This window comes from Procambarus clarkii, chromosome 27, assembly GCF_040958095.1.
Source record: "Procambarus clarkii isolate CNS0578487 chromosome 27, FALCON_Pclarkii_2.0, whole genome shotgun sequence".
Classification (NCBI taxonomy): Eukaryota; Metazoa; Arthropoda; class Malacostraca; order Decapoda; family Cambaridae; genus Procambarus; species Procambarus clarkii.
The window spans coordinates 14,106,033-14,131,920 of record NC_091176.1 but is presented as its reverse complement, the minus strand read 5'-3'; the positions used below and the strand labels follow the sequence as shown (position 1 = coordinate 14,131,920).

Below are 25,888 nucleotides of genomic sequence, written 5' to 3'. Positions count from 1 at the left end.
CCTGGAGTGCTCAGGATTGGGCTACTGTAGCCACCTACCACAGGTAACGGTAACCCAACCTGATCCTAGCAACCAGTGTCGCACAGTCTGGTGGACTTTTTGTGCTGCCCATAAATATAGGTTTCAGATATCAACAAATCATAGCTTTTCAGGTCGTCGGAATTCAGTAATTTCTCTATCAGACCTGAGTGTTTGGAACAATATAGTTTTGACAGCAGAGATGGTATACCTAGGTTCTAATTCAACTTCATCTTTGTTACACGCTAATTTGGCTGCAATGTCTGTCATTATGATGGGTTATATTCGTGTGTGAATGGTATTCATACAAAGGAGATTCGAAACCCTTTACTCTGTGCAGCGATTAGCTCACTTATAATTGCTAGTATGAGGTCCTTGTTTTCGATCTTCCAGGAGTTCTCAATTGCTTGAAGTACAGACTTTGAATCACAAAATATTATTCATCCTCCCATGAAAGTACTTAAGGAAATTCCTGTTTCAATTTTCCTCCGTGGTCTGACACTGTCACATTTTTAATCACGTTTATTTTTCGTGATTTACACACATATATAATTGTGTGTGTGTGTGTGTGTGTGTATTTTATATATATATTATATATATATATTATATATATATATATTATAAAATAAATGAATAAAAAAAGACGCACATCTTGGGTCTAAATATATTTACTTTAGTTTACCCTTCTATGCTTTAAGAGAGAACGCATCACGTGCAATTTTCATAGAAAATGGCACAACAGGTGGTACTTGCACGTTTTAATGTGGCCAATTATTTTTCCAAATTATATATTATTCAAGTTCAAATTTTTATTCAGGTATACATAGATGATGAGTTACAAGCATAATGTTGGATTTATAGGTAAGAGCTAGTACATACAATACCTAAAGCCACTAATACGCATAGCGTTTCGGGCAATATGTATCATATATTTATAAATATACAAGAAGGTACTTTGGGTTTATTAGAGTACACTGAAATGACTGTTTTTACATTCCTGTATTCATCTAGTTGTGCTGGAGGGGGTTGAGCTCTTCTTTTTTGGCTTACCCGTCAATTTTCAATAAACTTTTTTTTTCCACCCTTTTCCCCAGGAAGCAGCCCATAACAGCTGTCTAACTCCCATGTACTGCTAGGTAACAGGGGCATTAGGGTGAAAGAAACTCTGCCTACTTGTTTTCCGCTATCGCCGGGGCTCGAACCCGGACTCTAGGATTACTAGTCCCAAGTGCTGGCCACTCGGCCACAGGCCCCCCTAACCACTAAGGCCCCTTGTTAAGCCACTAACACACACATTAGCGTTTAGGGTAAATCAATTCAAAATTAATTTGATCGCCTGTTAAGCCAGTAAAGTGCACAGCTTCAATAACACCATCATGCCCAGTGCCATAAATACGAGAGCTTACTGCAGGATCCATCTACAGTACTGACAAGTGAAGTGTTCAGTAACTGATACTGCTATGGGTATAAATTAAATAAGTTTAGATTCAGGAAAGACCTGGGTAAATGCTGGCTAAGAAAACTGGGTTCTCAATTTATGGATTTTTTTCCAAGCGTGGGGGTTAAATGTATTACCATTCAACACAACATGCTGCTGAAGATTAACAGATGGCACAACAAAGGGGGAATACTTTACAGCAAGATACTTAGTGCTGATCTGGAGAGCAGTAGAGCAGTATAATGCTTAGTCATAATAGTGTGCAGTTTCATTTTAATAAAATTATACAGGCATATAATGCAATGGTGAGGTATGCCAACGTAAACATTGGCAAGTAGCTTATGGAAAACATTACAGGTCACAGAGAACAGATAAGAACAAGTTTTTGTAATTAAGTGTGGAAATGCAGGGGTGGAGAGCACAGACTAAAGACTGCAATTGTTGATTTTCCTGCTAAGCTAGTCATTGAAAACTACATGGACAGATCTCTATTTTACTGCCACTGCATGAATGCTTGCTTCACAAATGCCATTTTTCTAGATGGATTTAGAAACATTTTTGCAAAAAGGCAAAGGGGAATTTCAGGTAGAGGCAAGATAACCGAAGGCTGGTGAAGTATAAGCCTTATTGCCACTTGATAAAGCTCCTGCACTCCAGCTTTCAGTCTGATTTATCACTGAAATCATTAGATGACTAAATAGTCTTTATAGATCTTCCACCAAATATCACACCTCTAATCCTTTGGAAGAAGTGACTACATCAGTGAATAAGTTCAAATGCAGGAGATTTGCTGGTGTTGAGGTATATAAAAGAAATTACTAGTATTACAAGTTTTGAAGAAAAATAAATGTACAATGGTACAGTACCTTGGTGTACGACTTCCCTAGCCACTGCATTGTGCAGAGCGCCTTTAGACACTCTGAGATTTGTGCCAATTCTCTTTTTAATTAGGCTATATTTTAATGTTTTTAATGTGTTCATCAATGTATGTTTTGAAATAGAAATAGTTGAGTTTTTAAACATTTTGACATTAACTTTACCTGAATACTGTATTTATAAAAACAACAAAAATACATCCTTGACAATTGCACTAAGAAGTTTCTGCAGAAACCAGCTGAGCAGTGATAGAGGTGCGATTTTAGAGTACGATTGCTAGAGTACAGTACGTGCTAGAGTACGATATTTTTATACATCAAATTCATTGTGAAATTTGAATTGGTGTACGACACTTTCCTTGGAATACAACGTCTGTTGATGTGTGTTTCGGTCAAAGCGAGCGTGTGGTGCTGGGGCACAGTTCAGTTGTTTACCAGTGTATCCTGCCTGCCCACCCAGGGATGACCACGCTTGAATTCTTTGTGAAGAATTTCATTGTTTTTGTGCTTTGTTGGTTTTTGAACATAAAAGTTCTTATTATATATCCTGCCATGGGCCCCAAGAAAGTCAGTGGTAAAGTTCAACCTAAAAAAATAGTTGTGAGGATGACGAAAGGAAAAACAAGAGATCATTTGTAAACATAAAAATGTTATGAGGGTTGTTGCACTAGCTAGGCAGTACAACAAATCTATGTTAACGATATCCACCGTAATTGTTAAGAAAAAGGACACCAATGAGTGCTAATGTGGCAAAAGGCATAACAACAATCACAAAACAAAGGACACAAACACCTGAAGATGTAGAAAAGTTATTATTAATTTGGATAAACGACAATCAGTTAGCAGGTGATAACATTTCGGAGGCTATCATTTGTGAAAAAGCAAGGCTATTGCATGAAGATCTTGTAAAGAAAACACAAGGAACAAGTGATGCAGATATGAGAGAGTTTAAGGCAAGCAAGGGATGACAATTGCGTGATGCATCAAATGAACAAATCAACAAGGGCCGTGACGAGGATTCAAACCTGTGTCTGAGAGAATCCCAGGCGCTGCCTTAATCGACTGAGCTACAACATGGTGTAAAGGAGTTGAAACCGAAGTTCTACTGAACTTACTGGATCCTGCAGCCTCTCCAAGGCACAAACCTAAAGAAGAGGGAGAACATCCTATTGACATAGCTCGAGTGCATGGGGGGAGTTGTGTAAAACCCTGGTTTGGGAAAAACAAGTGTCAATAGACAGGTTTTTAGCGAGACAAACAAGCAGCGAGTCACAACCAGGTCGTAGTGGTATACCTGCAAAACGTAGGAGAGAGAGAGTACCCCAGAAAAGTCATCACTGCCTGATGTTATAATGGAGGGGGGACCCCCCCTTCCAAACACTAACACCTCACCATCTTCCATATGTCAACAAGACCTCAATAAAGGTAAGATATACATACTGTTCTGTAGTACAAAATAAATGGTATTCGGTATAAAATGTATTTTTAAGTTAATATTTTTGGAGGGTGTGGAATGGATTAATTCAATTACATTACTTCTTGTGGGAAGATTCATTTTGGTTTACAAATTTTTGGAGTACGATGCATCTCTCGTTACGGATTAGGATCGTAAACAAAAGTACCACCGTAGTACCACTGGGAGCCTGACAGCTGAGTGGACAGCGCTTCAGATTCGTAGTCCCGGGTGGAGGCGGAAACAAAGGGCAGAGTTCTGTCACCCTGATGTTCCTTGTTCACCTAGCAGTAAATAGGTACCTGGGAGTTAGACAGCTGCTGCGGGCTGCTTCCTGGAGATGAGTAACAAAAAGGAGGCCTGGTCGAGGATCGGGCTGCGAGAACGCTAAGCCCCGAAATCATCTGAAGATATCGTCAAGATAGTTGGTGGAGAATTTGCTGGAAGGCATGGAATTTCAGTTATGTACCAGAAGATTAGAAAACTGCACTTTGTAAAAAAAAATAAAGGACTTAGCTCATGTAAGGATTTACTATACAGTATAGTGGTTCAGTATGTGGTACAGTACGATTACTAAATACTGTATAATGAAAAAATATATTTCGAATAGCTAGCTATTCGTTAGCGTATAGGAAATTATTCCAAGAAATTTATCAGCCATGAACAAGGTCTGTTCCGTGGTGATAAAGGATCTGTGTTTTATATTTGCATCGAGACAGCTTATAGGAGATGTTTATAGACTTGGGAAAAGCATACGACAAAATTAATACAGAAGCAGTTTGGACTGATGAGCTTTCATGGATTTGGCAGTGACCTTAAAAGTTTCTATGTAGGTAGCAGCACAGTACATTCTTAACCCTTCAATATGTATCAACCAGTGTCATTTTAAAGTTTAAGGATTTAAAATTTCTGCACAGTAAATGGGGCACCCCCATACGATGCCTAAGACTTCCAGTAAACTGCCGCCATCTTGAAAAAATCACGGGCTCCCACATGTTAACAGAAACCTCAGTTTGTATATAGCAACCATGAGCAACACATACTGTACCTCCAGCTCACAGTCCCAAGTGGCTCATGCTACAGTTCACTTATAGAAGAGCAAATTAACAAGAAACTGCTATAATTAACAATGATAGCAATGTAGATGATCCTGTCAGTGATAAAGACTATACAGAACTGTACAAAAGGATCATATAAGTGATACGAACAGTGAAATTGACGAACCAGTGAGCATTTCGAAGGCAAGGTTTACACCATTGCCATCACAGCCATTGTTCCAGTCCCCTTCCACTATCATAGTGTCCCTTTAAAGCAGCTGTGCCCCCTGCTGTTCCTTTACCCCTTAGACATGTAGAAGATGATTTTTTACAGATTTAGTGACCAGGATTCTGATACTGGTAGCAGTGCTGTGGCTAGTGTCAGCAGTTTTCATGAAGTTAATAGACAGAGATCTGCTGTGTAAGCATCTTGTCCTGCAAAGCAATGTTGTGTGATGATACATGGGAAAATTGAGGGAAAATAGGAATTTACCTCCAGGAACAAAGATCTTCAATTTAAAAGATTTTTAATTAAGAAAATGTGTGCAGTATGGGAAGAACTGCAAAGTTTTGCTGAAAAGACTCACCCAGATAAAGCTGTAGCAGGCCATTGAATTAACCTTTTTAATGACAATATGATGTCTCACTACAGACAAGTGTTAAAATATAGAGAGAAGTGTCTATAGACAGATTTTTAATAAGACAAGCAAGCAGTGAGCCACAACCAGGTCCTAGTGGTATACCTGCACAAAGTAGGAGTGAGAGTACCCCAGAAATGTCATCACTGCCTGATGTTATAATGGAAGGGGACTTCCTTTCCAAACACTAATACATCTCCTCCTCCCCCCTGACTCACCATCTTCCATATGCCAACAAGTGTCCTCAATAAAAGTATGGTATAGTAAAGAATATGAGTAGTATTCTGTATAAAATGTATTTTATAAGTCAATATTTTTGGGTGTGTGGAACGGAATAATTAAATTTACATTTTTTCTTATGGGGAAAATTTGTTTCGGTTTACGAATTTTCGGTACACGAATCTTCTCTTGGAAAGAATTAAATTTGTAAAGCAAGGGTCCACTGTACTACAAACAACAGATATCAATATTACTATTTTCATCCCATTTAGTAGCTTGGGGAAGCAAATTAGCTTCAATTTACAACATGATAACAGTTTTTTCACTACGCCCACAAATAAAAGTATATCACCATCTAGTGCTTGAACTAGCATGACCAAACTAGCAACAAGACCACTATAAATAGAAGCTGCCTCATTGTGATTATTCAGTGTGCATTGAAAGTGGCAAAAAATGTTCTCCATCTTTTGCTCCTCTCCTGGAATTGAACAACTTTGAATATTTCTGCTACATGTCAGCACTGTACCTTTTAAAGTTACCCTACCACTTCCTGACTTGTAATCCTTCCTCTACATCTAATCTTCACTTGGACTAGAAATTCACCAAGAGCCAAGTGACAGTTTCATTCATTATAGTGATGTATTGTATAGTGTATGTATGTATATTTAGCAGCCACCCATGGAACATACAATTGAACTTTAGCAGAACAAGCCATTAAGGACACTGGATCCAAGAGTGTGTACCTATGCCATAAAGTATATTGGACCCCTTCCATTACATCCAACTTTCACTCAATTTCAAATATTTTTACAATAATTAAAAATCATAGAATATGTATTTTACAGTATTTACACACAACTGTCATTAAAAATATTTTGAATTAAAATAAATCTAAATGCAAAGTACAGTATTTGTACTTGTAGTGAATGTTTAGTTGTCCTATCACCCTCAAATGGCCACACGAGGTGTCCTTGCCCTACGGAATAAATTTGCATACCAGTAAACTATGTTCTATGCAGTACTATTACCTGTAGCAGCAAACTTGTTGATATATACTGCTACACCTTAATGACAAAAACAAACATTCACCTGACATATGCGACCCCTTGCAGAAGGCACTGAAAAAATATTTCCATCATCCTGAAACATTCTTCCAGACATCTAACATTCAGAATGGCAGTTTGGACCCAATACAGTAGTTACATCTGTTTAGTGGCGATAAAGGAAAATGTAATTCAATGCACTTGACCGAACTTGGAAATACAGAACTGTATTATAATTAATTTCTGATCAAGACTTGGTTACTAATATGAGTACACGTATTATAATAATCATTGAAAAAAATTAATACTGTAGAGTATTGGTATTTCCTATTAGAAATAGGAACTTTTTCCAATCAATGATGGGATTTGGGGGATTTTGTTAAAATGCATAAAATTCCTTTTCAAGTACTGTATGATAACTTGCATATTACAGTACTGTATACAATATTATTCTGACTTCCAGTCTGATTAATATTGCTACAAGATATCATTTCTACTCCAAATTAGTCATTAAATGATAAAAGTAAAAACGCATCACAGTCCAAACAATCCCCTTACTCTAAAACACAAAGGAAAAGAGTACTTTGCCAGCATGAAGAGAATGTGCCAACACAATCTGGGTTCAGTAGGTAGGTCATCACAGAGTACAGTCCTTCAAGTTTCAAATACTGTATCATCTCAGAACATTTTTTTATGAGAATTTCCAGTTGAACTGATAACAACCAGTTTTTTCCATTGCGAGTCGATGCTTTCATTATATACAGTACATAAGTTGCATCCTGTACATTATTTCCATTGTGTTGATCAAACCACATACTAGAAAGTGAAGGGACGACGACGTTTCGGTCCGTCCTGGACCATTCTCAATCGACTTGAGAATGGTCCAGGACGGACCGAAGCATCGTCGTCCCTTCACTTTCCAGTGTGTGGTTTGGTCAACATATTTCAGCAACGTTTTTGTGACTCCTCGTCTGCATTTCCTTTGTGTTCCATTCAAACAGAATTGCAGTGCACAATAATGTATGGTACTGTACCTACAAACATGTCACAAATCACACTAAATAAACTTCAATTTGAAAATACTGTATCAGCATCAGTGCACAGCAAAACTAAAAATGCTAAATCAGGGTACTTACCTCACGGAGTGGAACCTTAAAAGCGATGAACCTCGTCCCTGGGATTTGTCGGCCCATGCTTTTGTAAGCCTCCCATCTGCAAGACATTACAGAATGGCAATACAGCATATACATATTGCAAAGGCTATTTTATGCAGTAACATCTATTACATATACCATGTACAAATTGTGAATAAATAAATGTTAAAAATTTTTTATTATATACAGTAGTAGATAGCATACCTCCCAATATGGACCTTTAGACAGTGGCTATGAAAAATGGTCATACCTGCCTATGCACAAAAAATAAAAATATTCCAAAAAATTATTTTTCCATTATAGAATTATTAATTTGAATGCAAAATGTAAGAAAAACCATCATAATAAGTGAATATTTATCATTTCAATGGGTGGAAGCACTGCAAGGCTGCGTCTGGCACTTGTCAATGACTGGAGTTCGACTTTGCAGAAACTTCATGTTTTATCCTCCAATGTTTCACAGATTGTTTTATCACTTGTTTTTTCTTTTATTTACATCCACAGAGGTATTATATCCATATTTCCATCATACATGTAAAATCCAGACAATTATTTAAATCATTAAATGACAATGACCGCATTCACCTAGTAACATACATGACGATATCTTCTCTCTTGAGGTTATCTCGAGATGATTTCAGGGCTTAGTGTCCCCGTGGCCCGGTCCTCGACCAGGCATCCTTTTTGTTACACACACATTAATGGTCATGAGAGATATTATTGTACAAGCCGATAAAGATAAATCACGACTGTTGATACTGGGGGACTTCAACTTTAGAGCAATAGACTGGGAGGCCTATGAAGCAAGAACGGAGGACTTTTGGACATGCAGATTTGTGAACCTCATTCTGGAGACATTCTTGTATCAACACATAAAGCAAGCCACAAGAATGAGGGAAGGAGATATACCGTCAGTACTGGAATCTAGTATTCACCAGGAAAGAAGAAGAGATTTTTGACATCCAGTACCTTCCTCCCTTGGGAAAGAGTGATCACGTCCTGTTAGACATTAAATATGCTTTAAGATATCATCTAGAAGAAAATGGGGACATTGAAACAGTTGATAAACTCGATTTAAAGAGAGGCAACTATGGGGAACTTCGAAATTTTTTTAATGAGTGTAATTGGACAGAATTGTTGCTAGGCAGGGAAGTAAATGAAATGTATGCCAAATTTTTAAAACTATACGAGGAAGGCACACAAACATTCATACCAAAACAGAGATGCAGGACCAGAAAACAGGATTGGTTCGACAGAAATTGTGAGAGGGCAAGAGACCAAAAGACACAAAAATGGAATCGGTATAGGAAGAGGCCAAACCCCCAAACATACCAGCGATACAAAGATGCGAGAAACAATTATACAGCAGTAAGGAGAGAGGCAGAAAGAAATTTTGAAAAAGGGATAGCAGATAAATGTAAAACAGAACCGGGCCTATTCTACAAATTCATAAACAACAAATTGCAGGTAAAGGATAATATCCAGAGGTTGAAAATGGGAAACAGATTCACGGAAAATGAAAAGGAAATGTGTGAAACATTAAATGAAAAGTTCCAAAGTGTGTTTGTACAAAATGAAATCTTCAGAGAACCAGACACAATAAGAATTCCAGAGAACAACATAGAGCGGATAGAGGTGTCTAGAGATGTAGTGGAAAATATGCTAAAGGAGCTCGGGAGGAACAAAGCAGCTGGCCCAGATGGCGTTTCACCATGGGTTCTGAGAGAATGTGCATCTGAGCTCAGCATTCCACTTCACCTGATCTTTCAGGCATCCCTGTGTACAGGAATCGTAGCAGACGTGTGGAAACAGGCTAACATAGTTCCAATCTACAAAAGTGGCAGCAGGGAAGACCCCCTCAATTATAGACCTGTATCATTGACAAGTGTAATAGTGAAAGTATTGGAAAAGCTAATCAAAACTAAATGGGTAGAACACCTGGAGAGAAATGATATAATATCAGACAGACAGTATGGTTTTCGATCAGGAAGATCCTGTGTATCGAATTTACTCAGTTTCTATGATCGGGCCACAGAGATATTACAGGAAAGAGATGGCTGGGTTGACTGCATCTATCTGGACCTAAAAAAGGCTTTTGACAGAGTTCCACATAAGAGGTTGTTCTGGAAACTGGAAAATATTGGAGGGGTGACAGGTAAGCTTCTATCATGGATGAAAAATTTTCTGACTGATAGAAAAATGAGGGCAGTAATCAGAGGCATTGTATTGGAATGGAGAAATGTCACAAGTGGAGTACCACAGGGTTCAGTTCTTGCACCAGTGATGTTTATTGTGTACATAAATGATCTACCAGTTGGTATACAGAATTATATGAACATGTTTGCTGATGATGCTAAGATAATAGGAAGGATAAGAAATTTAGATGATTGTCATACCCTTCAAGAAGACCTGGACAAAATAAGTATATGGAGCACCACCTGGCAAATGGAATTTAATGTTAATAAATGTCATGTTATGGAATGTGGAATAGGAGAACAGACCCCATACAACCTATATATTATGTGAGAAATCTTTAAAGAATTCTGATAAAGAAAGAGATCTAGGGGTGGTTCTAGATAGAAAACTATCACCTGAGGACCACATAAAGAATATTGTGCAAGGAGCCTATGCGATGCTTTCTAACTTCAGAATTGCATTTAAATACATGGATGGCGATATACTAAAGAAATTGTTCATGACTTTTGTTAGGCCAAAGCTAGAATATGCAGTTGTTGTGTGGTGCCCATATCTTAAGAAGCACATCAACAAACTGGAAAAGGTGCAAAGACATGCTACGAAGTGGCTCCCAGAACTGAAGGGCAAGAGCTACGAGGAGAGGTTGGAAGCATTAAACATGCCAAAACTAGAAGACAGAAGAAAAAGAGGTGATATGATCACTACGTACAAAATAGTAACAGGAATTGATAAAATCGACAGGGAAGGATTCCTGAGACCTGGCACTTCAAGAACAAGAGGTCATAGATTTAAACTAGCTAAACACAGATGCCGAAGAAATATAAGAAAATTCACCTTCGCAAATAGAGTGGTAGACGGTTGGAACAAGTTAAGTGAGAAGGTGGTGGAGGCCAAGACCGTCAGTAGTTTCAAAGCGTTATATGACAAAGAGTGCTGGGAAGACGGGACACCACGAGCGTAGCTCTCATCTTGTAACTACACTTAGGTAATTACACTTAGGTAATTATTACACCCCCAGGAAGCAGCCCATAACAGCTGTCTAACTCCCAGGTACCTATTTACTGGTAGGTAACAGGGGCATCAGGGTGAAATAAACTTTTTGCCCATTTGTCTCCGCCTCCACTGGGGATCGAACTCGAAACCTCAGGACAACGAACCCGAAGTACTGTCCTCGCTGCTGTCAGACACTATGATAACCGCATTCATGCTATTAAATGGTAGCAGGATTTTTTTATGGGTCAAGGTAAACTCCATTACATCTACATAGACCTATTATATACATATTCACATCACACACACAAAATCCAGACAATAATTGTTTAAATTTTCATATGATGATAACCGCATTACCCTGAATCAACAATTGATGGCGACCACAGCCTAAGGGGTTAAAGCAACACTTCTCAAAATTAGATTTTATTACAATAAAATACTGTACTTTAAGACCTACGAGACATTGGCCTATAATGTATAATCACATGTTCCCTAACACTATGATTAAAATGATTGTTAAATGATTTGGCAGGTTGTATTCCAGGGAAAAATTAGGATTATGGACTTGACCGAAAAGCTATGTGTGGTAGAGACTGTACAAGGATGTAAGAACTCTTGTACAGTATATATATAAAAAAATAAAAAATATGCCAACCTCCAAACTTATTGTAAAGCAAACCAATACAATACAGTATTTAAATTATAGCCATAACAAATAAATTTGGAACACTACAAAGTTCATACATAAATTTAAATTACTAATCCCAAAAAAGACTGAAAATAAGTTTAGACCTATATATACATTGCAAGAGTCAAAACCAAGTTAAAACACAAAAATAGCAATTAAATCCACAAATGTCACACAATATTGATTCAATGATGAAGAAATGTTAGTGATGTTCAGATGATGTTGGATAAATGTTAGAGTATCATTAACTTACTGCAGTGTATGTCTTGTGGTGCAACAGATATAGTGTATATTATAAATGTTTCATTTATTAGAGATTATTCAGATTTAGATGTCTGCAGAACATACATTTTTTCTTTTTGTTTATATAGATCATTACGTGGAGGCCTTTTCTCAGTATAAAACTCGCACAAAATTAACACGTACCAAATATACTTAGGGAAACACACTGAGATCACACTAACGTGATGCATCAAATGAACAAATTCACAAGGGGCGTGACGAGGATTCGAACCTGCGTCCGGGAGCATCCCAGACACTGCCTTAATCGACTGAGCTACGACAGGGTAAAAGGGTTGAAACCGAAGTTCTACTGAACTTACTGGATCCCGTAGTCTCTCCGAGGCACAAACCAGGCTTTTACACAACCCCCCCCCCTGCACCCGAGCTATGTCAATAGGCCGTTCTCCCTCTTCGCCCTTACATCATCACACACAGAGATCACACTAACGTGATGCATCAAATGAACAAATCCACAAGGGCCGTGATGAGGATTTGAACCTGCGTCCGGGAACCTGCGAACCTTTTACCCTGTCGTAGCTCAGTCGATTAAGGCAGTGTCTGGGATGCTCCCGGATGCAGGTTCGAATCCTCGTCACGTCACTTGTGGATTTGTTCATACTTAGGGAAAGCAAAGAAATCGACAATTACTTTTTTTTTTAATTTATATATACCTGAACTTATATACCTATATTACTGAATATTCTTACATTCTTGTACAGCCCCTAGTACACATAGCACTTCAGACAAGTCCTTTATCCTAATTTTCCCTGGAATACAGTTAGGTTAGGATTGAATAGCTTAGGTTAGGCTGTCAAGACTCCGTTGGATTAGGTTAGGTTGATTTGAGAAAGGTTAATCAGGTTTTAAAATCCGCTGACGAACTGTCTTTGGTACTGATGTGACTTGTATCTATTAAATTTTGCAAAAAAAATGGGAAAATACTGAATAGGGCTAAAATAGTCTTAATCATTGGTATACCCCAAATCATTTAAACACCAGGCTGTACCCAGAATAGGCCTAAGAGGCTAAATTTGAGCCAGCCGAGCATGCCAGAACAGGTGCAGGTCAATGAAGGGTCACGTGTAGGCTGTCCAGCCAAGACGTTTAAATGCTCACTTATAACACTGCTTACAATTCAGGAAGCTGCACATTGCTCACTAATCACTAAACTTACCTCTCGGGAACCTTGTTATTGGAGAAGCTTCCTTTAGGCATGGCTGCTGGTGTAGTTGTGGCGAGGCAGACACGTCCTGGACACTTTTTGAACCCACTCAACATGTAAACAAACACATGAATGCACAAAAGTCGTTGGAAGGGGTTACCGAACTCACATTCCTCGCACACATAAAACAATCATCGCACTAATTCAAACTATATGGCACGTGGGTCTTCTAATTTTATAACGGCGTTTCAGAGGGTAAAATAAGCTCGCGAGCGTCTTATTAATTTCGTAAAACTGGTTTTATTTTTAACTTGTTTGTCCGTTGTGCGGGAGCCAGAGGCGGCGGTGCTGCCCTCTGTGAGAGCGGCGGGTGAAGCTCCAGTGTTCAAAGTGTTCAAAGATAATTGCTCGCACGGGCTACCCAATTGATGATGGATGATTGATAAAGATTAAGCCACCTAAGAGGTGGCACGGGCATGAATAACTCGTAACGGGCTACCCTTATATAGTATCTTCATATAGTCTCTATCTTAACCATTAACAGGTAAGTTAATTATCAGGATAAAGCGCCCCTAGGTCAGTATGACTGCACCGTTAACCATGAACAGATGCTAAAATATATTGTTCAAAAAACACAGAACACTCCCGGTAAACGGTGTAATACCACCATGTAAAATTTAATAAAAACATTAATTAATCTAGCAAAATGCTGGAAAAACCCTCACAGTCACGACGGGCAGCTCAAAGTTACAGTTACTACCTATATCTACATTAATAATAATAACAATAATAATAATAATAATAATAATAATAATAATAATAATAATAATAATAATAATAATAATAACAATAACAAACATAATAATAATATTATTATGACTATTATTATTATTATTATTTATTTCGGGAAACATATACATAGAAAGTGGGATACAAGAAGAATGTCGGAGATCTAGATAGGACAAGTATATACTAAATCCTAATGTCACTAATAAACGACAAATATGTGCCAGGTAAGTCCCCTACGGGCTCACCATAGCCGGTGCTACTTGCAACTTTGGGTTCCCAGAAGGTTCTCTAAAACAACAATAATACGCCAGCGGGAACGGCGAATGAGGCGAGGACGTAAAGTGTGAGGCTGGTACACTAGTACACTCTTGGGTACAGCACAAGAATGTACTCCAATATGCTTATGTATGCAGTAGTTACAGTGCTCAGAGTACCTCATACCGTCTGGTCTGAGAGCACTATAACAAGGCTCCAGTGTTCACTCCAAGACACACTCACAGATTGGTGAGTGTGTCTTGGCTCTTGTTCACATAGTTCACAGTTGGACTGTTCACTATTGTGGGGGTTCATTACTTGCAGCCACCTGCCATAAATATCGATATCCAAGCCTAATTCTGGCAGTTACATTTTCTAGTGGATGTTTTATGCTGTCACTTACATATAAAATTCTCGGTTTTAAACATATTATAGATCTTTAAACTTGGGCTTTCTGTCCTTTTGAGTGTCAGTGACTGCTCTTCTATCATCCCTAATTTCCTGATATATTGCAGCTTTTACAGCAGACATTGCAAAGCCCATATGCCACTTATTTTCAGGCTTATCATGTGTTTACTAGTTGTGTTTTGCGGGGGTTGAGCTTTGCTCTTTCAGCCCGCCTCTCAACTGTCAATCAACTGTTTACTATTTTTTTTTTTTTTTCCCACACCACACACACACACCCCAGGAAGCAGCCCGTGACAGCTGACTAACTCCCAGGTACCTATTTACTGCTAGGTAACAGGGGCACTTAGGGTGAAAGAAACTTTGCCCATTTGTTTCTGCCTCGTGCGGGAATCGAACCCGCGCCACAGAATTACGAGTCCTGCGCGCTATCCACCAGGCTACGAGGCCCCCCATGTGTAGTTTTAGCTGCCTTATTTGTCAAACCTAATTTAACCTAACGTAACCTAACGTTCAAAAATGTTGGGTTTTTGGTTTAATAAGTTATCAAAATGTTTTCAACAATATTCTTGGGGCGTTCGCCGATTTTAACTTGAGCGACTATTGTGGGAACGCACCACATGGGTTAACCCAATTGACAATCAGGTCAGATTCTAACATGGGTTCGACCATATGTTCCTTTACCTTAATAAACATCTTATCTTGCTCTGTGCATTAACAATGTCATTTATAATAGATGTTACAACATTCCTAGTACCTGTATCTATTTTGCATGTTGGGCCTGAAGAGCTGTCTTTGAATCACAGAAAATTACTCCTCCACTGTTCTTCAGTGCATTAGTGGCCAGTTGTAGTCTTGACTCAGGGTTGAGCTTTGGCTCTTTGGTCCCGCCTCTCAACTGTCAATCAACTGGTGTACAGGTTCCTGAGCCTATTGGGCTCTTATCATATCTACATTTGAAACTGTGTATGGAGTCAGCCTCCACCACATCACTGCTTAGTGCATTCCATTTGTTAACTACCCCTGACACTGAAAAAAATCTCTAATGTCTCCGTGGCTCATTTGAGTACAGTACTAAATTCCCACCTGTGTCTCCTTGTTTGTGTTTCGCCCATAGTTTGTCGTTGTCCACCCTATATATATATGATGATAAGGATTTAGAATGGGACAAGCGTAAGGATGGTTCTGAATGATTCCTTACACAAGTTTCTAAACGCAGTTCTTACGTTGGCCAATGTACCATATGCCACGGATGATATCCTTTTGAAGTGGGCTTCTGAGGACAGGTTTGGTGTGATAAACCCCCAGATCTTTCTCTACTTGACTCTTGAAGGATTTTACCTCCTAGATGGTACCTTGTGTTTGACCAACTGCTCCCTTCACCTAATTTCATTACTTTACACTTTAGTTAAACTTTAGTAGCCATTTTCTAGGACCATTCCTCCAGCTTGTGCAGTGACGTAAGGTGTGTAAATAACTTTTCTGGCACAGTTTACATTTGGTCAGGTCTACATCAGTAGATAATGTAGATTCCCAGAGACTTATAACCTAGTCTAAGCCAAGTAATAGTAACATTTAGGCGGTCCGTAGAATTACCCAAAGTTACCCAAAGTCTACTAGCATTACGTAAGTACGTAAGTAATGAAGATATATTGTATATTTACTCACTACACTATAATGTTGGTGCTGAATGTAGAACATGATCAAACCTATTTTTACTCTGAAATAATGTAATTTCTTAACTAAATTAGAAGTAGATATGTGGCAGGTGATGCCATAGGAAGTCAAGCGACAATGTGGTGGAGTGACTTATCCAAGATATATTGTCACCTGGAGAGTTTTTGCTGGCATATCAGCCTCCTGTACACAGTGATCCAGTCGTCGCATTTCTTTGTTCAAGTTGTCACAAATTTTATTGGTGATACTGTATTAACAAGGAAAATGCATATGTATTATAATATCTAGCATAAATAGCCACAAAACATTTAATATTTATTTGAAAAAAAAATGTGTCAGGAACTTAAATCAACTCCATAGGACAATACTGTAGTTTTGTTATTTAGATACTATCATTATTTGTTGGTATGGGTTCACTACTTAAACTACCCATGTCTTTTCACTCATAGAACACCAAATCCTATATGCTCTCCGATATATTGCTTAATTAATAGAGATTCACAACTAAAGCTTATATTTGTGTGTTATCAGAAAGGTACAGATAAAATAGTTATAAAATAGTTTTTGTGAATCCACCAGAGATTTGGTGGATTTACATTAGAGAGGAAAGGTATTCATATTGTAAAGGTGTCTTGGAAGGAAGTTCTGTATTAGGGTAACTAAAATACATCTCTGTTTCCAAAATAAATACTTTAATGATAAATATTTGAAAATATATTGTACATTTTGGAATTTCTGATGATATAAAACCTATCATCATATATATATAGGGGTCCCAGTAGTACAGTTGGATTTGTTCTGGACACACAATCGAGAATTCCGGGTTCAAATCCCGGGCAGGACAAGAATGGTTGGGTACATTTCCTTTCACCTAATGGAGCTGTTCACCTAACAGTAAGTAGGTACTAAGGAGTTTGTCAGTTTGTTGTGGGGTTGCATCTTGGGCGGGGTCAGTAATTCAACCTGGGGGGGGGGCCTCGATGAAAGCCTAACGTGTACGAATACACTCTGGCTTCCTGTCCCCGACACAATGCGTTAATTACAATTACAGTATATACAATTATAAAATACAATTACAGTATAAGTTTGTACTGTAATTAAGTTCTTAAGAGCAATCCTTCATCATAATTGACATACATATATCTTCTGTTTTGTGTATTACAGTAAAAGTGACTACAAATTTATAAGTTAATTTCTTTCTGTAAATGATGATGATAAAGTTCAATTAAAGTATCATTGCAATGTTATAGGAAATTGTTATATCCCAAATATATTTTGGTTCTTATACTTGAAATATTATTACATTAAACATTTGAAAAAAAAAATTATATCTATTTTTAATATATATGAAACATTAATGTTTATCAATGCATCTTTGTGAATTACATAATTTATCAGAATTGTGCTGCCTGTGTTCACGACTGGACACTGATGCTTAGGTAGTTTTTGTGTGTCCAGACACCGGCGATTGTGTGGTATTATATATTTAACCATATCTTGGCTTTCCTTTAAGATATATATTCCTTAAAATGTAGTCACACTAATGTCTGCATCTGTCTGTCTTCTGACATAAAGATCTTTAAGGTTAATTTGCATATTTGCAAATTAATTACACAATTGATTGGCATGCAGGGCTTCACACTCCCTGAGTTAGTCATCATATAACTATAAAAATGCATATATTTTCACTTTCACTTCAGTTATATTTTATGACATGATTTAAAATGTAGCTTATATTTCTGCCTTTTTTATAAAAAAAATGCATTTATTACAGTATCTAGATAAAGTTAACGTTGATCTTCAAAAGGTTGTAGTTCCCATCGATTCAGAGAGCATCGGCCAAGAAACCTCTTAAAATAAAGTATGAATATCTTTCCTCTCTAATAAGATCTAATCTCTGGTGAATTTGTAAAAACAATTTTATCTCTGCCTGTCTGATAACATACAAATATAAGCTCTTTGTTTAATTCTATAAATTAAGCAATATCGAAGAGCGTGTAGGGTTCAATGTTCCATGAGCAAAGAGACATGGGAGAGTTTATATAAATACATAGTAGTAGTTAACTACCGAACGCATACTAACAAATGAGGATTAGTATCTATATAACAAAAATATTATCCTACGAAGTTGATTTAACTTCCAGATACGGATTTTTAAATAAATCTGAAATGTTTTGTGGCTATGCTAGATATTATAAATATGCATTCTGCCTGTTAATATCACAAATTAAATTTGTGATAATTTGAGCAAAGTACGACAACTAGATCACTGTATAGAGGACGACGATATGCCAGCAAACACTCTTCAGGGGACAATATATCTTGGATAAGTCGCTCCACAAGTGTCGCTAGGACCCTCGACTTCCTATAGCATCACCTGTCACATATTTACTTACCATGAATTATATTATTTCAGAATAAAAATATATATGATCATGTTCTGCATTCAGCACCACTATTATAGTGAGTAAAATATTATATTTCTTCATTACGTACTTACATAATGCAGAGAGGCTTTAGGTTGCTTTGAGTAATTCTACAGACCATTGAGAACTACTACAAGTCACAATAAAATAACATATATAGTAAAACCATATTTTCATCCAAGGTCACTATAAATATACTGTATTATTATGAATGGGGATCAGAAATGAACAGTCAAGCAGTAAAGCATTTATTTGATATTACATTCTATATACTGTACAGATAAACATTGAGTGAACCAGTGATAATACAGAGAGAAAACCAGAAGACCTTGTTCTTACTGACCACTATTTATTTATTTATTTATATACATACAAGAAGGTACATTGGGTTTATGAGAGTACATAGCACTGATCATTTTACATTCTTGTAAAGCCACTAGCACGCACAGTATTTTGAGCAGATGACTACACTGCTTAACACATCACTAGCACATCAATACTACAGAACGTTTTAAATTATTAGCAATATAATGACTAAATATAAATAAAATTTAAATTTTATTTGTTACATTTATATTTAAGGGTACTGTATTTGTTTTACAAATGGTGTTGTGTTGCTTCGATGATTCAATGTAACAAACTGTATTTACAACCCCCCCCCCCCCCTCCCCGAAGACACCCTGTCCAATAGTAGTACAGTTGGATTTGTTCTTGACTCACAATCAGGAATTCCAGGTTCGAATCCCAGGCAGAACAGAAATGGTTGGGCATGTTTCCTCACCTAATGTATCTGTTCACCTAGCAATAAATAGATACCCAGGAGTCACCTTTCTGTGGGGTTGCATCCTGGGAAGTTTCAGTACCGTTTGTATGTATGTATATATTATACTGTATATACATACATACAGGTTGCCTGTCCTCGACAAAATGAATTATAAACTTGGTCATTATTATATGTACAGTACTAAATAACCCTCAAACATATGATATGCATCCTTTTACAAATAACCTTATCCGGGGCTTGACGCGGTTCTCACACTTAACAATATAAACTGAAGACATTTCTGTGGTATATATGATAATAGACTGCATGAAAGTGAATGACACTTGGTTAAAGGTGTGCTTATTCCTCAGTTAGTACTGTAGTTATAATGCAGAGCAGTCAATGAGGTGTTAGCTTACAACCTGCTGTTAGTCAAGCAGGGAAGAAACGGCTGTCTAATTGTTACCAGATTTAAATGTTGTCATATGAATGATAAACATTGCAATAGACTTAGGATGGGATGGGATTTTTTGCAAATCTTTTTGTCTTGTCTGAATTATTTGTTGATGGGGTCTATTGAGTTGCATTACATTGTTCCATGCAGGATAGGGGCTAGTGAGCTGTGGTACATATTTCCACACACAGGAATGGTAACTGGGGTCCCTCGTGCACACAAGGAACGATAAATATACTAGATGAGAAAACAGCTTATAGGAATATGCTTTGATTGTTTACTGTGAATGTTTAGATTGACAATATTCATAGTGCTTATAATGAGATATATACATGATGATGAGGGTGAATGTATGCAATGACAAACATACATGATTAATGATGTGATAAAGAATATGGCCAACATAATGATGTAATGATAAATGTACAAAATGGTGATGAATAATGTACATATGATGAATGATACATATGGTGATGAATGCACACAATGGTGATGAAGAATGCATATACAGTAATGATGAAATTAAATGATCATGGATGTATACGATCATGATGAAGAGCACATATGATGAATAGAGGTTTGTGTGGTTTGTGAGACGAGGCACATCCTGTGTCCTGAGGGTGCGGGACTGTCCCGTGTCCTGAGGGTGTGGGACTGTCCTGTGTCCTGAGGGTGTGGAAGTGTCCAGAGTTTTGAGGTGTGGGACTGTCCTGAGGGGGTGGGACTGCCTTGTATCCTGAGGGAGGGGGGGACTGTCCTGTGTTCTGAGGATGAAGGAATGTCCATTCTGTGTCCTTAAGAGTCCAAAACTGTCCATTCTGTCCAGTGTGGAGGGAGTGTGTCTTGTGGTCTAAGACTGAGGGGAACAACCCATCCTGTGTATACAGTTGCTCGACTCCTAGCAACAAATGTTTTCTAGCAACTTCTGAACACACATTGAGAAAATAACATGGAAGTAATTTACTTAAATTAATGCCAATAATTTAAAATACGTGAAATATTTTTAGCTTTGTTTTCCAAGTGGAGCACTGAAGAAATTATTTGATTAAACGTGTCTCACTGACCTTATTCCAAAGTCGCCAACATGACTTGTACCCAATGACAACCACCAGGCAGCTTACAGTTGCCAAGTGGAAAGCTAATATGCCCAAACCTTATAACAAAATATGAGGTAATGCACAACCTGTGCTTATTTCGACAAGATAATCTAATCATGCAGTATTGGTACCTATTACATTGGGACATAATATGCTCACAAATATTTAAATGTGTGTTTTCTATGTTAAGTTTTTGTTTGGAACTATTTAAATTGTGTAATAATCTAATTCTTAACATTGACAAACAAAAACATAATTTTCTTTATTCTCTTGTATTCTTGCTGATGAAAAGACATTTGGTCCTCAGGCTGATTTGCTCCACAACACGGGTAATTTTAATAACTCTTCTATACACAGCATTTTGGTATAGACTACTCACAGCCAGTGAAGGGACTGGGTATATCCAGGATATATGTTCAGGGATCACAAGGAAGCACGTCATAATTATAACAAATAAACAAGTTACTGCATTTTAATTTGTAGAAACATAAAAGACAATTAATAAATATCTCCAATAATACAGATATTTAACTAAAAACACTTGGAAACTGAGAGGTGCACAGGTATATGCTGTACACCTATATACCCCATCCATCACATATATACTTTCCATCACTGCTATATAGCACCCATTATTCTTTTTTTAACTATTGGCACTAATAAATCTCTAGCACTGACATAATCACAGCATTCTTTTACATGAATTTACCTGAGGATCATCATTTCTAGTGGCATCAACTAGGACAGGAAACCCACTATCTTGTCAAAGGTCCTCCTATTGTTCCTGAGAACTTGTTCTGGCTAGAGTCTAAACTGATGGAGTGCAGTGGTATTTCCAGCATACTCCTAGCATCTTTATGACCCCTGCATGTGTAAATGTTTAGCATTAAATTATATTAAAAACACTGGCCTGTTTATATCACTGCTATACAGTGGATGTTATGGTATACTACAAACACTGTAATACTTCTAGTACTAGAGGTGCACTCCTAGCATTAAGGGTCTGCTTGGAAGTGCACTCTCACTTCTCTGGTAATACTGTATTGCAAATGGCTGAGTGATCTGTGGATTTCCATCCAGCATTGCCTTAATAGTTAAGATACCCACAATGATTAACCAAGCAGACATGAACCGCAGTTATGTTTTATCACGTTTATCAGTGCAGTTCTTGGGGTGGCCTTGATTGCATGGCATTGGGGAACACGGATTTAGTAGTACATGCGTAAATAAGTAAGAACAGTAATTATTAAAAGATAGTAGTATAGTCTGTGTCACAGAACACTGATGTATTCCCAGGTATCATTTAAGATGTAAATACAAACGCAAAAATACTCGAGATGAAATATGACGAAGGTACCGGATTCATGAAGGATTTTATTGAGAGGATAAATGCTTCTTTAGCAGTGGTGTGTGTGTGTGATGTCCTTAGAGGCAGCATCAACATGGCTGGGAACCTAGCAACATTTGCCTATCTTATAACTGTTGAAGATTTCATTGGTACAGTACATGAGTAAGCGCTGTTATACCAAGTTTCAAAATACACATTTCAATTTTTATGGTACAGTATTCGAGTTAAGTGATGATTAATTAATTCTGATATTTACAATATATTCTTGCAACATTGTACTTTCCAAACTTTCTGGACATCATTATGTATGATTACTTGTGGCTGGTAAGTGGAGGAGCATTAAATGTTCACACAGGAATCTTATCAAGTTAAGAGTGAAAAAAAACATGGGTTTCTGACTTTTGTAGTTCTTTTGAACCTAACCTTATTTTCCCCATTTACCTTTCAATTTTATTGGCACTTTTTTGTTTAAACATTTTTAACATGAATGTATCCCCAGTACAAGTCAAGGACCACCTGTATTTCCAATGATTCTAAAGGTATGATTCTAGTGGGTGGTGGAGATTGTTAATTTGAATTAATCTAGAAGTCTCCTGTTAGTTCTGAGTCCTCAAAGCACAGTCAGATTTTGTGAGCCATGAAGTTTTATGTTGTACAAATTGCTAATGAAGTCACTAGTGGGGCTCTTGGAGTTAGCTCATTTTTTAGGTAAAAGTATTTAATTTTCTAGATAACCAATGGGTTAATATCAATGAATTTGTTTTAGTATAAATGAAGTCACAGTAAACAAAATGTTCAGTCAGAAGTTTCAACTGCACCAGAGTCAAGGTCACTACAGAAGGTCAAGACACAAGACATTAATAAGCAATGTGTACTGCAGTAACTTATCACTATTCTCCTTTCCTGATACAGTACTGTACTTTGAAATTATGAACATTTGGCATTTATTATAACAGTGAATAAAGGTCACTCAATATGAGCCTAAGATTGAATTAGTTGAACTTATGAGAAGCTGTTTAAGAGAATAATAATAATAATAATATGGCAATAAAAATAATTATTTTAATTTGTTGTGAGGCCGAGTGCAGGTGCTGGGTCATGACTTGTAAGAGAACTAAGTCACTGCAAGAGGCAGATGTGTCTCAAGACACTGATCACACACCAGAAGGTTATAAAGTGGCCTTTAGTACAACATTAATACACCTGTATAGCATAAATAAACAATAAAAACCCTAAATCCCATACAAAGTGTTATGCCTTCACATTCAGGTATCCACTGATCTTGCTACATGTAACTAATAATTATGTGCTGAAATCTGTATTGTTAATAGTTATTGGGTTTTTACAAGTTAATGAAAATAGTCTTCACTGTACATTGTACAATACATGTGAATTGTAGAAATATTGTACTGTATTTTCAGTCTTCAGTACTGACGGTTGTAGGAATATTGAAGAATTTGTATTTAGTGACAATAACTGTTTTGGCAAATATTATATTACTAGTGTTCAGTGATGACAAAGTGTTAAAGGAATATTGTGACGAGTGATGCAGTGCTAGCAAGGGCTTCTGGTATTCATAATGAGTATTCACATTTGGGAGAAATTTGTACCAGTAACAAAATTATAATGTTAACATTTACAGTATGCTATAAATCTTATTCTTCATAGATAATTTACATTAAGGCAGTTACAATTATGTCAGGTACATAATTTTCTTAAATCTTATATCATAAAGAATTTTAGGCATCTTCATGAGCATAGTTTTAAAATATACATATACACAGTTATGCAAGTTACATTACAGCTCAATTTATATAAAGATATACTGTATATAAATTCTTATTTACACTGTACATTCATAGACTCCTTCAATGGCTGGTACCTACAAACAATATATACTGTACATGAGTGAAGGCTTGTCTGCATGTTTCATGACACCAGCACAGAACCCAAGCTTAAGTACTCTTCCTTTGGTAAATACATAGCTGTATCATTCACACATTACTTTTATTTCTTTTGACACCTGTTTAGTAATAACTAATAAGGAACACTTTTACACAATGCATTATATTGCATTCCATTGTTATTAACATTTTCACATTTTGTAGGATTGTAAAATTATTAAGTCACTGACTGCATTTGGCTAGAATCAAACAAGTGAGGACTCTCCGATGATGACGGTGTCGCTACCCAAGTGTGGTGTGGAGAACCTGGTGGTGGTGGTGGTGGTGGAGAGCTGGGTGCCTGCTGATGGAAGACCATTGGTGTAACGTATTGCAGGAGCTCCTGGGTAGGTTGGCTCCCTGCGTGGGTGTCTGCTGGTGTCCTGCTTTTGAGACTCACCATACGAGTGGTGTCTACTGGGCTCTGATGCAGATGCTGCCATATGTTTAAACTCACCCTCTGACTGGACATCATGTCCACCTGTTCCAGGGGAAAAAATTACAGGAAACATACAGTACTATATTAGTTACATTATTAAAATGCAAAGAACTGTACAAATTCTTAAATATTTGTTACAATATTAAAATGTATAAGTGATCCGAGTTGAACAAAGTTTGGTTGTAGCAGCCAAGTAGGTCATATCAACACTTTATCACACTTCAATTTATTCAACTCAGTTCACTATAAATCTGTTATACAATCATGAGGTGTGATTGAGGTATTGATACAGACCACTTTGCTGCTACAACCAAGCTTTATCAAACTCGTTTCACTACATACCTGAAATAATACAAAAGCAAATACATAAGGTTAGTGTGATTTTCTTGAATATTTGAAACTGGAATGCATGGGGGTTATATGTAAAACCTGGACCAGCTTCAGTAGGGACCTCCAGATGTCCTGTGGAGTCAGTGGAATCACAGGTTGTATGACTTGTACTGTACATTCATCTGCCTCCTCAAATGTTATGATTCACAGGTAAGGTACATGGCTCAAGAGTACCCAGTTTGAGGGTTCGAATCCCTGCATTGCTCCAATTGATTTTCTCGCCAAAGCAAATGTAACGATTCAAAATGTATAACAATTATTCTAATAATTAAAAACTTTCAAGTTTACAAGAAAACACACTATCAGAAAGTATCATAGAGTATTTAGAAATATCCAGTAATGATCACCAATACTGATAGAACCCAAGTGCTGGTAGTTCCATTGGTTGGTAACTTGCAGGGTGCTTACCAGAGAGAGCTGGCGATGGTCCCTGGGAGCCAGTGCAAAGTCTGGTAGAATATCCAGAGTCATTATGAGAGTCGTGCTCGGTGGACACCTCTAGGTTATTTCTCCCTGCACCTCTTACAGCCTCCAGGTGACCCTCAGCCAGGTACCCATCATACAGCCGCCTCACTGCCTGCTGGATTCTGTACCTGTAAGCCAAAGGAGAACATCAGTCGTAGTTAAGATAAACGTGTTAAACTGAAATAAGCTTATACCTCAGAAAAATACAAGCTATGATTATATTATATAAGCTACTGAATTT

The 25,888-nt window shown here is 37.3% G+C and overlaps 1 protein-coding gene and 2 long non-coding RNA genes across 3 annotated transcripts in view; 1 reads left to right on the top strand and 2 right to left on the bottom strand.

Moving 5' to 3' along the window:
• Positions 1-1,489: 1,489 nt before the first annotated feature.
• Positions 1,490-13,641, bottom strand: LOC138369288 (uncharacterized). Its single transcript, XR_011229800.1, has 3 exons — positions 13,209-13,641; positions 7,858-7,933; positions 1,490-4,224 (listed from the first exon to the last, which is right to left on the bottom strand). It is a non-coding gene; the product is annotated as an uncharacterized lncRNA (long non-coding RNA).
• A 473-nt stretch (positions 13,642-14,114) lies between these two features.
• The window catches only part of LOC123762692 (uncharacterized), a 22,825-nt gene continuing 11,051 nt past the window's right edge, over positions 14,115-25,888 (top strand). Inside the window, exon 1 of the long non-coding RNA XR_006773375.2 lies at positions 14,115-14,209. This is a non-coding gene — a long non-coding RNA (uncharacterized lncRNA). The remainder of the gene's footprint in view (positions 14,210-25,888) is intronic.
• The window catches only part of LOC123762691 (ankyrin repeat domain containing protein 6 diego), a 25,470-nt gene continuing 18,562 nt past the window's right edge, over positions 18,981-25,888 (bottom strand). Inside the window, 2 exon segments of the mRNA XM_069332378.1 lie at positions 18,981-24,834; positions 25,591-25,775. Of these exon segments, the coding sequence (XP_069188479.1) occupies positions 24,560-24,834; positions 25,591-25,775 (460 nt within the window). The 3' untranslated portion in view covers positions 18,981-24,559.